General features: G+C 40.3%; 1 protein-coding gene and 1 long non-coding RNA gene across 2 annotated transcripts in view; both read left to right on the forward strand.

Annotated features, from left to right (window-relative positions):
- LOC144196294 (uncharacterized) overlaps positions 1–3,587 on the forward strand; it is a 38,586-nt gene extending 34,999 nt beyond the window's left edge. Inside the window, exon 3 of the long non-coding RNA XR_013326228.1 lies at positions 3,509–3,587. This is a non-coding gene — a long non-coding RNA (uncharacterized LOC144196294). The remainder of the gene's footprint in view (positions 1–3,508) is intronic.
- An 11,368-nt stretch (positions 3,588–14,955) lies between these two features.
- sox14 (SRY-box transcription factor 14) lies at positions 14,956–17,050 on the forward strand. Its single transcript, XM_077717895.1, has one exon. It carries the CDS (start codon positions 15,669–15,671, stop codon positions 16,449–16,451), a length of 783 nt encoding a protein of 260 aa, XP_077574021.1. The 5' UTR covers positions 14,956–15,668; the 3' UTR covers positions 16,452–17,050.
- The last annotated feature ends 285 nt before the right edge of the window (positions 17,051–17,335 follow it).

Raw genomic sequence — 17,335 nt, forward strand, 5'->3', positions numbered from 1 at the left:
ACTTTTATTCCCGTTTTTGTTCCGCTTATCGTTTTTGTCTTATTGTTATTCTTTGTCGTTTTTCCCCCTTTTTTCTGCTTATTCTTTATCTTACATTCTTTTATTTGTGACTTCTTTTGAGACTTTTTAAATCTTAGTATTTGTCTAAAAGTTTTTCATTGTAACTTTTATTCTTTTGTACATATTTTATAGTGTTATTTTAACATTTATTCTCTTTTGTTATTCCTCTTTTTCTCATTTTCCCTCTTTTACAGTTACTTAGCTAGAAGTAAATTAGCATATCATTAGCCTAGCATGCTAAGTTAATACTTTCAGTCATTTTTTTCAACTGTTTATCCTCACACGGATCGCAAAGGGTGCCGGAGCCTATCTCAGCAAACTAGGCGGTCAATCACAGGACAATAAGAGTTTTGTTTTGATTTGATTGTTGATCCAAGATGGCGGCATACAGGTGCAGTGGCTCTTTGCTCTCTAGTTTGGTTACTTTTTTGTTTTCTTAGTCTTATTGTTCTTTACAAACATTTGTCATGACTTTTTACCTTTTTATATGACTTTTTCACTAAGAAAACGCAATTTGTGGGGTAGAAATACTAATTTCATTATACACAGCTGTTGTATTACGACGATAAAGGCTTTTGTTTTGATTGTCGATCCAAGATGGCGGCGCGCGGGTGCAGTGGCTCTCTTTGCTCTCCAGTTTGGTGCATTAGAATTACCAGAAAATACTTTTTAATTGACTTATTGATGTTATTTTTGCTTAGAAACATACTTTATGAAGTAGAAATACTAATTTCATTATACACAGCTGTTGTATTACGACGATAAAGGCTTTTGTTTTGATTGTCGATCCAAGATGGCGGCGCGCGGGTGCAGTGGCTCTCTTTGCTCTCCAGTTTGGTGCATTAGAATTACCAGAAAATACTTTTTAATTGACTTATTGATGTTATTTTTGCTTAGAAACATACTTTATGAAGTAGAAATACTAATTTCATTATACACAGCTGTTGTATAATGACTATAAAGGCTTTTGATTTGATCGTTGATCCAAGATGGCGGCACACGGGTGCAGTGGCTCTCATTGCTCTCCAGTTTGGTGCATTAGTATGACCAAAAATGACTTATTAAATGACTTATTGATGTTATTTTTACTTAGAAAACACACTTTATGAAGTAGAAATACTAATTTCATTATACACAGCTGTTGTATAACAACAAAAACGCTTTTAATTGGATTTAATTGCCAAAAAAAAGCAACATTCCCCACCACCGTTTCCCAAAAAGTTGCGCTCCCACCGACCGGTTTGGCGACCGCTCATACCCCCCCTCCCCATCCCCCTCCCCTGGCATCTGCGGCGTCTTATCGCCCAATCAGAGGCCAAGTGTTTCATTCAACGAGACTACTGATAGGCCGCGTGTCGCCCTCTTGTTATTGAAATCAAGCAAAAAAAAAGGCCGGCCCGCTCCGACACCCCCTGCGCCCCCCTCCCACCCCCAACCCGCTTCGAACAAATGTATCTGCCAAAACACGCCGGCTTGTTATGCTAATGACCCCGCTAACCCCCACCCCATGCCACGGCGGGTTTGTGTCCCTTTTTTAACACGTTTTTAACTGCATTTTTTTCTGCGTTTTGGGGGTTTTGGGGGGGAAAAAAAAATCCAAAATGCAGCCGCACACAAAGCAAACGATGATGTCAGACGGACGGCCAACGTATTTAAGATCTTATTTTGGTGGGAACGCGCCAGCAGGGGGGGGGTGAAATGGCGGCCCGCGAGCTGACAAGCGGAACCGGCGCGGCGCTAAAATGGAAATCAGACGCTATCTGATGCCAACAACAGTCGGGCGCTGAAGGGAAAGTGACGGGAGGAATCCCGGGGAAATAATCTTGGCGGGATGGGAAAAGCACACACACACACATTTGTCCAAAAAAAAACACACACACGTGTCGACACGATAATTAAAGTGACCTACCGGGGAGGTATAATGGGGATTTTTACTCTTATTTTCTTTTTATTTGTGTTTTTTTTGTATGTTTATGGTTGCCGTTTTTCCTTTTTTTCTTATTTTGGACATAGTCGAATTTTGGGATTTGAACTATCGACCTTTTGGTCGCGGGCCGACAAATGACGCTCTCACTTTTTTTGTTATTGTTAATTTTATGTTTGTTGTTAGATTATGTTTTTGTACATTCATTTTTTTATTTTTTTTTTGAACGGAGAGTCAAATTTTGGGATTTGAACTCTCGACCTCTTAGTCGCAGGCCAACAAATGAGCCGCTGACTTTTTTTTCTTATTTTAAAGTCCAGTTTACGTCATTTTTTAATGTTAATTTGATGTTTATTATTATCTTATGTTTTTGTACATTCATTTTTTTCTTATTTTGGACGGCAATTGGGATTTGGGGATTTGAACTATCGACCTTTTGGTCGCTGGCCGACGAATGAACCACTCCCTTTATTTTAAAGTCCAATTTATGTAATTACTCATTGTTAATTTGATGTTTGTTGTTATTTTTTGATTTTTACATTTTTTTTTACATTTATGGTCGCCATTTTCCTTTTTTTTTCTTATTTTGGACAAAGACTCGTATTTCGGGATTTGAACTATCAACCTTTTGGTCCATTTCTTACATGATTGGACGTCCATCGGCGTCAATGGACACACACTGTAAATCTTCCTCCCGTTTGTCCTGCTTACATATTTTTATTGATATTCCTCTTTCAACAAAACGTCCTTTTCCTTCTCTTTTCTTAAAAAAAAAAGAAAAACAGACCTGAGCTATGGAATGTTATTTAATATGAATTCATATCTACACACTCACGTTGGCAAAATTGGACAGTTGCCACAGTGGAATCGGTGATCAATATTAATCATAGACATAATTATTCACTAGGGCTTAGCTAGCTATTGATTTTTAAGGCAGTTGTTTGCATTACTCTCATATCTCATCTTATTAATCTTTAATGTTTTTTTTTTACTGCTGGGGAGTAAAAGTGTCTAAAAAATGTCTAATGTCATTTCAAGGTTTTTTACTTTGAAGTGATTTTTATTTGTGGGAAATTATGATTGATAGCTTATGTTAGCATTAGCAAAACCCTACTCAAGATGGCCGCTAGTGACAGAGGAGCAGCCATTTGGTTAAAATTGTCTTAAAACTGAACCAAAGTCAAGCTAACCTTTTATTATTTACACCACAGGTGTCAAAGTGGCGGCCCGAGGGCCAAATGTGGCCCGCCAAATCATTTTGTGTGGCCCGGGAAAGTCAATAATTTCTGTTTTCGGATATTATTAAAATGAAGAGTTAAAGATGTATATTACATTTCCTGATTTTCTCCCTTTTAATACCATAATTGTCATTTTTTCATCCATTTTTTTGTTTTTAGTTCAAAAATCATTTTGTAAAATCTAAAAATATATCAAAAAAGCTCAAATAAACATTGTTTTAGATCTATAAAAAACTGAATATCCAAGGCTTTTAATCCAGTTCTTTTGCCCTGTGCTTTTTTTTAGTTTTTCATCAAAAAACTGACCATTCATTCCCTGCAACTGGATTGGACGTCTATAACCGTCAATGGCAGGCAGTGACTTCAACAACTCTTTCCAGTGAGTATGCAAGTATGTTTTTTTACTAAAAATGTGGGTTATGGGGAAGCCAAAAATTTTATTGACGTTTTTTTCCCTTTTTTGTATTGGTGTCTTATAAAAACAAACAAAAACAAAATGATAATGGCGGACAGACGGCGACCTGTTTCATTTTTTCCCCCCGCCGCATGTGTTTGTATGTAATTAGTCCCACAAACACTCGATTGGTTCTTAAGTATTCATGAAAGCCAGTGAGCTGACAAATGGAATTTTGCCGCCGCCGCCGCCACCGCCACGCCATCTTGCATCTCGCCCAACTTATTTTGCCAGATAATCCCGTCTAAATATGCTGTTCGCTCAAACGCGGCCGACGCGGGTGGCGCTCGGGGAGGAGGGTTGGCGGATTTCGCTTGGCCTCGGAATCGAACCGCGACTTTTCGTGTTTTGGGAGAGAAAGACGGTATTTTTTTATGGAGGAGCGCTGAATTAAAGGGACCAATTAATGCCATTTTTTTTTGGTCCAATGAGATTTTCAGTCGGTTGCCATGTGGGTCTAATCTGCCTAGCGCCTTCAAATTTGTACATAGGTGTCCAACTCAAAGCGCTGGGGAGACGTTTTGTAATTAAAAAATAAATAAAAAAATTTAATAATCCAAAAAATGAAATATACATTTTCTGATTTTGCTGTTTTACTATTTTTAATGAAAATAGACTGCGGTTTTCTATCAGTAAATACTTTATAAGACAATATCTGCTATTTTTTGACCAATTAAAAATAAAAAATAAATATAAAAAATAACATATTACATATTAAACCAAATAACATATAACTAAAATTAAAAAATAAATATGAATACTAAAAATAAATACTATGGCGAGACTCAAAATGAATCATAAACAAAAAACCCAGAATGTTAATCAACTCCAAAAATAGCAGTCGTTTCATTTAATAAATAATTTCCTGCAATTCCCTCTTCCTGCCACAATGGCGCTAGACATCCCCTACATTTTGACCTTATTTTTTATTCTATTTGCCGTCAATGGCAGCCAATTGAGTTCAATAAATGTTGCTAAGCTAATGAAAAACATCGCCTTAACACTCTATTTTCCTCAAGCACCCCACAAAACAAATATAATTATTATTATCATTATTATTGTTATTATTAGCACTCAACCTTTAGCTTTTAGCCAAATTCTCCCATTGAAGGACACTTACTCGAGCGTCTTTTACGTTTTATCGCGGATTTAAATCCGGCTAGCGCACGGTCTCCCGTCGGCCATTTTGACGGCCGGTTGTCGCCGGGCCCCCAGGACGCCGATAGCGAGCGCCGGTGGCCGGCCGGGCGGGCGGGCGGGAGTTGATTTATGGGTAGCGGGCGCGGCGATAAGGCGCCCTCTCTTCATTTAACGCCTTATCGGCGGTGTTAAAGAGAGGCCGCAATTTGCAGCCTCCTTCGTGTGACTAATCTGCGCCGGGCGCCGCCGCAATCTCTCACGGCGAGCGCCATATATCATTCGCTGGTCCCGCCCCCCCCCCCCCCCCCCGCGCGCGGGAGGAAAACAAACATGGAGGTCGTTTGTTATTTTAAACGGCATCGTGCTAGTGCCGTTTTTTGGGGAGGCTCTCGTTAGCGTTTAAGCTAACTGATGCTGTCAAAGTGGCGGCCCTGGGGCCGAATCTGGCCTTTTACAAAACATATATAGCTAGCGTCTCTTGAAACGAAGCTAAAAGCTAACGTTATGGTACTAGCATAAGGCTAAATGTTTGTTACGCTGTTGTAGTTGGAAAAAACTCAAATTTTCTTATAACTGAATCCTTCTTACAACACCAATTACTTTATATACTTTTTATTAAATATATTAGTTTCATTTTTGTTAGCCATTTTTTTATTTTAACAGAAAACACAAGCAAACTGGAATATTAGTAATCTGTTGACATCATTTTTCACATAACTATAGAGTAAAAGAAAATAACAAAACACAAGAATACATTAAAATAATGAAAAAACATGCTTTATTATCATTTTTATACTCATAACAATACAATTTAATCCTAAAAAAACACATCTCAAAATATCATGTCGTCCAATTGTTTTGACCTAAAAAAAATATTCCCACGAGGGAGTAAATAAAAAAACCCTCCCTACCCCCGTTATCCCGTGGGTGAGTGACATGTGACGAAGGTCGACGTGGCGTTTGGAAAATCCCCGTCGGCGTCCCGTCGTTCAAAAGGCCGCTGCCCCCTCTGTTGTTCGGCGGCGTTGCGGCGGACAGATTAAAAAGGACGGCGGCGGCGGCGAGTTTATCTCCCGTTTGTAAATGAGCGAGCGGTCGGGCGGGCGAGCGGGCCAGGCCAGGTTAGGCCGGCGGAACAAGAGGCTTAAGATGCTATCGCCGCCCTGCAGGCGCCGGCTAGATTAGCAAAGACACGCTGTTGACAAACAAGCCGGGGGGAGCTTATTAAACAATAATTAGATGCTAAGCTAAGGCGCTATCTATCGGCAGGCAAAGCCGGAGAGACGGCGTCCCTTTTGTGGAGGTCGGAGGTCATCGCAGGGGGGAATTCATTTGGCAAATTGGACTTTTGCAAGAGTTTTATTATCATTTCATATCTTTATAATAGTACAATGTATGACTTCATTCTAGTAATATTACGACTTTTCTCTTGGAAGGTATAAATAAGTAACAAAACGACTTTAATTTTGTAATATTATGATTTATAATTAGTATTTTTACAAATTGACCCTAATTTTGCAATTTATGGCTTGTAAATCATACTATTAGTTTTCTCTCAAAATGTTGAAGTAACATAACAAATTAGCAACAATAAACTTATATATTATATATATATTTCAAATATTTTTCTGTTACAATATTAAAATTATATATTACAGTTTCAAATACGAGATTTTAGTCTAATTATTTCACATCTGTCTCAATATTTTGAACTTAAATCCTGTACCATTCAAACTAACATGAGGGGAAGTGTGCAGTTTTGACACATCAAAGTCATCCAGATAAAAACAATATATACACATAAAACCATTTTACAAATATCATTTGAAGTAACTAACATTTGTTTTCATTTCAATTTAATCCTAAAAAAATGATAGTTGGCATTTAATACAAAAAAAAAGATCTACATAAATCCCCCCTAAAAACTTGCACTTGGTTTGACCCAAGTCAACTTCCTGTATTTGAATCATCTACTTCCTGTTTGCCGCCATTTGCCTGATGACGCATCCACACTGACCATAAACGTGCACTTGAAAATATGAACTTGAACATCTTCTTTTTGTGGTTAAATATGAAAGTTTAGAACTAATTACAGCTAAATCGTCGACTTTATGAAACAGAAACAGAAGTTTTACCGATGCCAAAGTGGACAAAGGAAAAGAAAAAGAAGGATTTCCTTGTCATGGGGGCGGCCATTTTGTCAGGTAGGCCTCTTTTTATCTCAAATGCTAGCAGGTACTAAATCAAATCAAAATGGCAGCATGTATTGTACTTTTCTTGTATTTTATTCCTCCCTGTAAACGTTTCGTACCCATTTCCAGTACATTTATTGAAATAAAATCACAACAGCGTGTTTTGGAAATCATGAAATAGTAAGGTAGTAGGTAAGTTACAAAGTAATTGCCGGAAGTTGCCACTGTTTTGAAGGTTGATATATTATCAATGTTGATACTGTTTTAGACAATTGAATGTGAATATCTTATCTGCTGTGTCAATGATTATAATTGTACATTAGACTGCCAACCTTTCACTTCACTAGGTTATAGTCATTGTGGGATGTATTTTTTAGCAGATTTCCATTATAAGACATTTTATATTTTGTTTATGTAAGGTAACAAGCGATTTATTAAAAATAATAATGATAAAATAAATAGATTAATATATAAATACAAATAGAATAAATAAAAAGAATAATAAAGAATACTAAATAAATACAAATACAATAAATAAATATAAATAAAATAAATAGAAATACAATAAATAAAAATACAATAGATACAAATACTGTGAATAAAAATTCAATAAATAACAATACAGTAAATACAAATACAATAAATAAATATAAATAAAATAAATTATTTTAAACCAATAAAAATGTATATTTAGTTATCATTTATATAATAAGATAGTTTGAAGCAATAAATTAGACCTTTCCAGACCCTCCTGTCAAAGTGGATTGGACGTCAATTCCCGTCAATGGCATTATTCCATCAACATGCATCCCATCGAAAAACCATCTTTTTTTCCACCCAATTTTGACTTCTCTTGAAACTTCTAACTCTTTTTAAGACCCGCCTAGTCTGTCCATTCCCTCTACCTAGCAACTTTCCACCCTCCAATCCTTCGTCGCCGCCGATCCTCTCATTTGTCACAGGTGCTGGCCAAAAGCGGGCTATATTGTCAACGTGGCGTCACCTTCGGCCGCCCGGAAACAAACCGTAGAGCCGTCCGTTTTATTGTCGGACGCTATCTTTAATTGCGATGAAAGGGGATTATGTAGATTAGCGCTAAGCCCTTCTGACAGGACACATTTGGACGTGAAAGAGGGCCGCCGCGCCGGAGGAACGCGTGGCATCGGCGGGGGTTTAACACGGGACCGCGTCTTGGCAATAAAAGGAGGGAGGAAATAAGAGAGAGAGGGAAGAAAGATGGGTAATCCCGGCGTCGAGGGATCCCTCATTTAGCCTCTCAGCCGCAGATGATGGCTCCAATTATAGCCTTTTGCTCTCCTTGCAAGACAAAGAGCAACGCCGTGTGACTAAATGTCACCAAGATGCCTCGGCGGCGGCGTTATCGTTCGCGCTACGCCACTCCAAAGAGGGAGACGTAGCGGAGGCGGCCACGGAGAGGAAACTGGCCGTGGCGCTTTTAGCGTAATGATTGTCAATAGGAAATTGATCCAGACGTGAAGCAGGTGGTATAGAGTAGGGGTGGGTCGGGGTGATGTGGCTAAATAGACTGGAGGACAGCTTCTTGCTGAGAGACCGCACTATACTCAAGTGGAGTTCTGCACTTAGGAGGACTACAGCTAGACTCTTTTCTTATCTTGTACTTGCACTAAAATGCCATAGGCCGCTAAGCACTTGACTCACTTTTTATACCGGACTACTTACTGTTGAATACTTATCATTGTCGACTACTTATCTTTGTTGACTAATCTATATCAGCTGCTTATCTTTGTCGACTGATCATTGTTGACTACTTATCTGTTGACTACTTCTTATTGTCGACTATTTGTTATTGTCGGTTACTTGTCATTTTTGACTACTTATCTATGTCGACTACTCAACTACTTATTATTGTTGATTACTTATTATTGTCGGCTACTTATCTATGTCAACTACTTATTATTGTCGACTACTTACCATTGTTGACTTCTTAACTGTCAACTACTTATCTATGTCGACTACTTATAATTGTTGATACTTATAATTTTGATACTTATAATTGTCGACTACTTATCTTTGTCGACTACTTATCTATGTCGACAACTTCTTATTGTTGACTACTTATCTATGTCGACAACTTCTTATTGTTGACTACTTATCTATGTCGACTAATATACGTCGACTACTTCTCTACGTTGACTACTTATCATTGACTACATTTTTGAGTACTTATCTGTTGACTACTTATCTATGCAGGGTACCTAAAGTGCCACTTTAATCTTTCGTTTTCTGAACCGCTTATCCTCACAAGGCTCGTTGCTGAAGTCTATCCCAGCAAACAATGGGCACCAGGTGGCGGCCTCCCTAAATCGGTAGTCAGCCAATCGCAAGGCTAGGTACAAGTTACACATATAATTAGCCTAGCATGCGTGTTTTAGGGATGTGGGAGGAAATCAGACACCCGGGAGAAAATCCACACTAGCCCGGGGAGAACATAGAAAGTCCACTGGGCTTGATTTTTTTTTGCCATTTCTGTCAGACTTGAAAATAGGTCCAATCTGGTTAAGTGACGCATGCGGCGTCTTTTTACCGGCAGACAAAAAGTGTCTTTGGTGGCCATCTTGCGCTTCCGACAAATTAAACTCCAAGCGGCGCATTTCACGCTCAATTTGGTCTCTCCGTCCTCGCCAAAGAGGACATCATCAATTGTTCACGAGCCGCCGTCCGTGTCTCTCCTCTCTTCGCCGCCGTGAAATCCAGCCGTGATGTCTTTTTCCCAAGCTTTGTTTTCACCTTTTCAACCATCAAACAATGTTGGGAAATCTAACAAAAAAAAATGGCCGGCCTAAAAAAAACAATCTCCCTTTGTTTAAAAGTTGCGGTGAGGCATAATTTTTAATCAAAATGCATTTTCGGAAAAAGACTACACGATAAGACGATAAATATTGAGAATAAATTAAATTTAGGAACGTTCAGGAGAATTCAGCCTAAGCAGCCAAATTCATAGGTATGCCATATTTCTGAGCTTTGACCTTTGACCCTTTCTCAAGTTAATTTATATTGGCAACAAATCCATTATCAAGTTATCGGCAAAGTCGTTTTCTAACCTCTGCCGTTGATTTAAATAAGAATAAATCTCTTATCAAATTCATTCAAAATTCCTTTTCTGACCTCTGGCCTTTTTTCCAAATTTAACCCTTTAACTCCAAACGACGGCGAAATAAATCCAATTCATTTCAGAATGACCTTTGACCCTTTTCCGTCCAATCATCAGGTCACATTCTGACCTCTGACTATTTTTCCTCCATTTAAATTGACATTAAAATTGATAAAAATCTCAAATTCTCGCAAAATTCAAGACATGGCGCCTTTTAATCTAGTGCGCCTTATATATGGAAAAGAAATTCAAATATGTCATTCATTGACGGTGCGCCTTATAATGCAGTGCGCCTTATATATGTGAAAATATGGTCCAAACTCAACACCAATTGACGTCCAATCAATTCCTGACTGACCCAAATCCCCTTCCAGGACCACCTTTTTTTCCCCACACACACTTAGACTTTAGTCAACCCGTCGGCCATCTTGGAATCCCACTATCGCTTTAAAGTACAAAAAAAAACGGGTCCGAAAATGAAAGTATGAATGCCGTCTTTCTTCTCTGAGCTATCAGAGAAAATTCTCATGAATGATTTATACGTGTCTCCTTATCTGCCGCCATTTCTATAGACCCCCACCACGTCACCCCCGACGCGCGGCGCGAGACATTTGTGGCGTAATTGTTAATTTTAGTGCCCATAATGGCTTCCGATGGCGGGGCCGATTAGACGTTTATTACACAATTAAAGGAAACATACTCGAGAATCACAAAAGGAAAGCCCCCCCCATAGTCGCCCGCCGTAATTATTTCAGGCCATTAATAAAAGGGGGCATTAAATTATATTGGACACAAAAGGCAAGGCAAATAGATTTTCCATTAGAGCAATAGAAGCAGAGAGAGGAGTAATAGATCCTGCCTCAATTCTCCCGCAAATTAATTGTTACCCGGACTATTTCCACCCACGCGCACGCGCTACAATGACTCGATGGCGGCGATGGCGGCCCACGGCGTGCACGCGTCCCTCATTATGTATCGAAGGGGGGGGGGGATGAATAAAAAAAGATGGCATTGTTTGACGTCCCACAATGGAGACTTTCCATCTCGGTCCACCCCTCCGCTTTTCCGACTCGGGCTTCATTTCCTCCTTTCAAGAGGCAACCCGAATAAATAGCGGCGAAGGAATGATGCGTCCGCGTCACAAGGCGGCCGTCGGCCAACCTCTCCCACTTCGAAAAACACAGTAAAATGGCCTTTATTGGGACTGCGGGGAAAAAAGAAGTAAAGGTTGCGTAATGAGGTTTCAACCGACTCTTGACCTACCCAATATGGCCGCCAGGTTAGCGTTGGAAAGTTGTTTTTTTGCATTGGAAAAGTTGATTCTTTACTCTATTATTGTACACATTTATAATGGTCACCCATTAAGGGTGCAAAGAAGTCAGCTGGGATAGTCTCTAGCACCCCCTGTGACCCTAGTGAGGATAAGTAGTACAGAAAATGAATAGAATGACTAATATATGCTAATGTTATTTTGTACAGTATCAGTACACATGATGAAAATGTGCATAATGAGCATAATGAGGTTCTAACTGACTCTTGACCTACCCAAGATGGCCGCCAGCTCAACACGCTAGCATACGAAAAGAGAAAAATATTTACAATAGCCCATTTTAGACTATTGTACTGTATTATTAGAGATTTTCTACAATAATAATAATATGTATATTGGGCAGTATCTCAGGGGAGTGTTTTTGCGTTGGCTTGACGGTAATGGGGTTGAGGGTTCGATTCCGGGTGGGTCCTCATCACTGTGTGGAGTTTGCTTGTTCTTCCTCACATTCCAAAAACATGCATGCTAGGCTAATCGTATGCTAAATAGTTCCTTGCAAATCTACATTGAAGATTAGCTTGTTAGCATTATTAGCTTGTTAGCATGGCAGCGTAACCGACTGACATAATAATAAGTATTCACAGGTATTCTAGGTTTTAATATGTCCAAAAGTAAAAATACAAACCATTTACATTGCATTACTATTCATGAAGATGAATTTTATTTTATAAATGACCCTCTTTCATTATTATTTTTCTCCATAAGATAAGTCACCTTGCATAGTCTGACTGTTTAAGGTCAAACGTGACAGACTAATAAATCACCACCATTCAATCCCACAAAAGCCACTTCTTTCTTTTGTGCTTTCATTATGTGATCATTATTAAATCAAATAATAGCTTCCACCCTATATTTTAATACTCTTGAGCATTCCAACATTATTAGCGCTTAGCTACATTAGCTCATTTCTTCTAGCGTGCCTATAAGTGTTTACATTCTATGTTAGCATTTAGCTTGCGGGTTTGATTTGACGTGACTATGTTCAAATGTAATAAATATATAGAAAAGAACTAAAATAATAATATTAAATTAATTAAATTGTATAATTCAACCATTTTAAGGCCATTTTGAGGGTACAGTTTATACGCTAGGAGGGCTTATATGTGAGAAAATAAGGTAAATATAGCTGGGTTGATATGAGTGTAGCCGTGTCTTCTTCTCTTGCTAGCGCGTATTTCTTTGTGTTAATGAAGGTCACATCTTGGGGTCTTTTGTGATGATTTATCGGAGCCCATCTCCCTTTAATCCTAATTGTATTGCCAACGCGGACCCCGGCGCTCTTTCATGTTCTCTTCTTATCACCTTTTGCCTCCTCCCCACCATGGACCGCGCCATTTTGGAAAGCGCCATTCCCAAACTTCACCCACAAACGCACGTTTTTTTTTTGTTAAAATTGATTGGAATTGAAGAAAAAAATAGTGCTGATGAGGCGCAGTTCGTGTGGGCCACCTGCAGGGGCGCTGATGAGTTTTGGCGACGTTAAGAGTGACGTTCATAGGATCATATTTCAACTCTTGTTTGCAGTCGCAGCAAATATTATTCAGTAGCGTGTGTGTGTTTATTTGTGTGTGTTTTGCGCAAAAAAAAGTGATATTATTGGACGCTGAGGCATTAAAAGGGAGGCCGGCGTTCAAAAGCCGATGACAGTTTGTGTGGCCCGGTGGGGAGGGGGTCGGGGGAATTCCACTCCGTCGACTCCGAGCAAACAGCTTCAGTACCATGGACAGTTACACCAAAGGGAGGAGGGGCTTAACGATTGACGTCCAATTTCATTTGACTGGATTGACAGGCTAAATAGTTTATTACTGACAATTTATTATACTTTTTATAATACAAAAGTAAACTATATAAATGTGTAAAAATGTAAGGAGTATATACATGTTTATAAATGTGTTTATATATATATAAAATACAGTGAAAAGTTATTGTCTATCATTAGTCAATGGCAGTCAACTACTATAACAATGATAAATTATATCCACAAGTATTATTAAAACAAAAAAACTAATGTTTTAGGGTAAAAAAAATTAAGAAGAATTGTCATCTCATAAAGAATTGGAGCAAAGTTTCAAATTGTACTCGCGATAGCCCGTATTTTCCCATGATTTACATTTGTTTTCTTATAAATAGTTGAATTGACGTCATGATTTGAAACGAACACACAGCAGAGCCTTTAGGAGATGGTGCAATATTAATTATCGTATGAATCGATGTCATTTTATCTGCTGATACTTGTTTTGTATGCTTTTTGCACAATCTTTTTTTATCTGATCCAGGAATTAGTCGAACTCATTTCCGTCTCCCCCAATAAATCATACCCCATCCACCTATCCAGGAATTAGTTGGGCCCCGAGTCTGTCTCCCTTTAGCTCTCCCTTACGAAATCATAGCCCCAAACGCACACCCAGGAATTAGTTGGGCCCCGAGTATGTCTCCCTTTTCTTCACCCCTACAAAGTCATAGCCCCACTTGCCCACCCAGGAATTAGTCGGGCCTATCTGAGTCTATCTCCCTTCTGCTCCTTCCCCTTAATAAATCATATCCCCACCCGCTCCACCCAAGAATTAGTCGGGCCCCAAGTCTGTCTCCCTTTGGTCTCTCCTACGAAATCATACCCCCACATGCTTACCCAGGAATTAGTTGGGTCCCGAGTTTGTCTCCCCTTTTCCCACACCTACAAAGTTATAGCCCCAGGTTTTAAACTATTCACATTTTTATTTATATATGTATTGTTGTAATTTTCGGCTTTTTTAAAGTTCAACTGCCACTCCTCTATTACATAATTGTTGTATTTTGATTGTGTCCTTATCATATCAAGTTGTTTTGTTCTTTGGAGTTTAATTATTTTTGGTATAACAAGTTTAATGTCCAATTTCCTTTTATGTAGTTCTCTTCATGCATTTTTCTGGAATTTTGGTAAAATCAACATGCCAGTATGTTTCCTCAAAACGGTTTTTAAAATATGTTCAAAAAGGTATTTAATTTTTTGTTAAAACTGTTTTTTATCAAAACTCATTTTGAAAAAGTTCATATTTGCTGGTTTTTAGGGTGTTAGAAAATATATTTTCAAAAGGGATTAAATATAATTACAGAATGTAGGTTTTTTGCTATGAATAATTTAATGATGTTTTACTAGCCAACAATTTCCCCCATTTTTTTACGACATTTATAAACGTACAAAATGTCCCCAACTTAGATTCACCTTCGAATAATTCCCATCAAAAATACCATTTAAAATGTGAAAAACCTTCAAATGACCTCATTTACTGCCAAGAACGGCAAAACAAGAGCAAAACCGGTCAAACTGGATTGGACGTCCGTCGCCGTCAATGGCAGTGAATGAGTTAATACCTAAAAAAATCACCATTAGTAGAAAATTTTAGACAAACGTGACTCATCGCTAAAAAAAAACCCATCAAAAATCGGATTTAAAATGTGCAAAAAGGTCTCAAATTTACCATAAAAACGATTTAAGCCCCGCCTTCCCACGTCAAAGTGGATTGGACGTATTTCGCCGTCATTTCAAACCGTTCCGATCGAAATGGAATCGCTCTCAGGGAGTTCTTGGACGAGGATCATCGGATTGGACGTATTTGGGCGTCCATGGCAACGAAGGAGTCGTCCCCTCCCCTCCTCTCCCGCCCATCCCGTCGCGGGCACCTGGTGACGTCACGTGGCGGCGCTCGCAAGCCCTGCCTTTGAACTTAGCGGCGCTTTTGGCTCCCGCCACGTCGCTCTCCGCGCTCATTTGCGAAAGGCTGGCCAGGTGCTGCTCCGGAAAAAAGGCGCGAAGCAGCCAGCGGACGAAACCATCGAGCCGCCGCCGGAACGCCGGATAAAAAAAAGGAAAAGAAAAAAGAAGAGAGATAAATTGAAGAAATAAATAAATAAAAGAAGACGAAGAAGAGTTGTTGGAGAGTCGGCACTCGCTCCTTTTGTGGATTCTTCTACCCTTGTTGGACTTTAGCTTTGGATTTTTTTTTCTTTCTCGTGACTTTTTTTCTTCTCCTTTTGTTCGACCCCCCCATCCCGAGACGGGTGGTAATGCCCGCAGCCATCTCGCATATCCCCGGCAGCAGGTGAAGAAGTCCCGACGAAGTTTTTTCTTCTTTTTTTTCTTCTTCTTTTCTTCGTCTTTTCGGTCTGTCGTGGCCCCCCATTCCCCCCCTCGCCACCAACCTTCCCCACGCACTCGGCATGTCCAAGCCGGCCGACCACATCAAGAGACCCATGAACGCCTTTATGGTTTGGTCCCGTGGCCAACGTCGAAAGATGGCCCAGGAAAACCCCAAAATGCACAACTCGGAGATCAGCAAGCGACTGGGCGCCGAGTGGAAGCTCCTCTCCGAGGCCGAAAAGCGACCCTACATCGACGAGGCCAAGCGGCTGCGCGCGCAACACATGAAGGAGCACCCGGACTACAAGTACCGGCCCCGGCGTAAGCCCAAGAACCTCTTAAAAAAGGACCGCTACGTCTTCCCGCTGCCCTACTTGACGGCCGACGGCGAGCCGCTCAAGGGCTTGCCGTCGGACGCGCTTCTCGGCCCGGCGGAGAAGGCTGCTGCGGCGGCGGCGGCGGCCGCGGCGGCGGCACGGGCCTTCCTACCGCCTTCTTCGGCCGCCTCGCCGTACTCGTCCTTCCTGGACGCGGCGGCGGCTGGCTTCGGCCAGAAGGTGGGCGACATGCCGCCGTCGTCTCACGCCGCCCTCGCCGCCGCAGCTGCAGCCGGCGGGGTGCCCTACTCGTCGCTAGGTTACCAAGGGGGCGCCTTCGGTTCGCTGGCTTGCCCCACGCAGCACCCGCATCCGCACACGCACACCCACCCGTCGCCCACGAACCCGGGCTACGTGGTGCCGTGTAACTGCAGCGCATGGTCCGCCGCGTCCAGTTTGCAGCCGCCCGTGGCCTACATCCTCTTCCCAGGTATGAGCAAGGGTGCCATTGACCCCTACTCGTCCGCGCACGCCGCCGCCATGTAACGTCCGGCTCGTCGCCCCCCCACACCCCCGTCAAGAACTCTTCCGAACCCGCATGTACATATTAAAAAAAACAAAAAACTAAAAAAAAAAACTCCAACCCCGGAGATTCCGGAGAACTTTTTAATTCCCTTTTATTTGTTTTTTTTTTAATTTTTTTCGTCTTATATCGCCTGTCCCGGGCGGGTGGACAGGCTTGAAACAAATTGTAAATGTTTATATAACGGCGACAGAAGAAAAGGAAACAAACACGGAGAACACACACAAAACTACAACTATTAAGGAGGCCTTTAACTTTATTTATTGTGTACATTTTAATGCATTTTTCTTCTTCTTAATGATTATCCGCAAACTATTTACAAACGCCCTTGCGCAATTGGGACTTATGACATACGGGTTATAAATGACATTTTTCTGTCTTTTTTAATTTTATTCCCTGTATTTTTTTAATTTAAGTTGGAGTTGTGTGTATTTTCTATCTCGAGAACAAGAAAAAAAGAGACGAATAAAAATGTCATGTATCTATAAGAAGCTTTTGACATCTCTTTGTTCAGCGCGGCAAAGAGAAGAAGAGTCCAATAAAAAAAGACAATCTGTCCTCATTTCATGGCTTTTTTTTTGTTAAGGAGACTTCTGACTAAATCGGACTGGGATTTTGATTTTTTTTTCCCCGGGCGAATTTTACGGAGAACCGAACCGAAGGACCGGACACTTCTTGGAATTCAAGCCGACTTTCGGACTCTTATTTCGGCTTCGCGGCCGAGATTTGCCGGGGCTTCCTGGAAGTAGGATTTTTTTTCCTATAAAAAACAAAAAAAACTTTAAATTAAAATCGCCTTGCGCTTACTTGTTCATAAATTTGGCAACTCGGCCCAAAAAAATAAATA

This window comes from Stigmatopora nigra, chromosome 5 (genome assembly GCF_051989575.1).
Source record: "Stigmatopora nigra isolate UIUO_SnigA chromosome 5, RoL_Snig_1.1, whole genome shotgun sequence".
Taxonomy (NCBI): Eukaryota; Metazoa; Chordata; class Actinopteri; order Syngnathiformes; family Syngnathidae; genus Stigmatopora; species Stigmatopora nigra.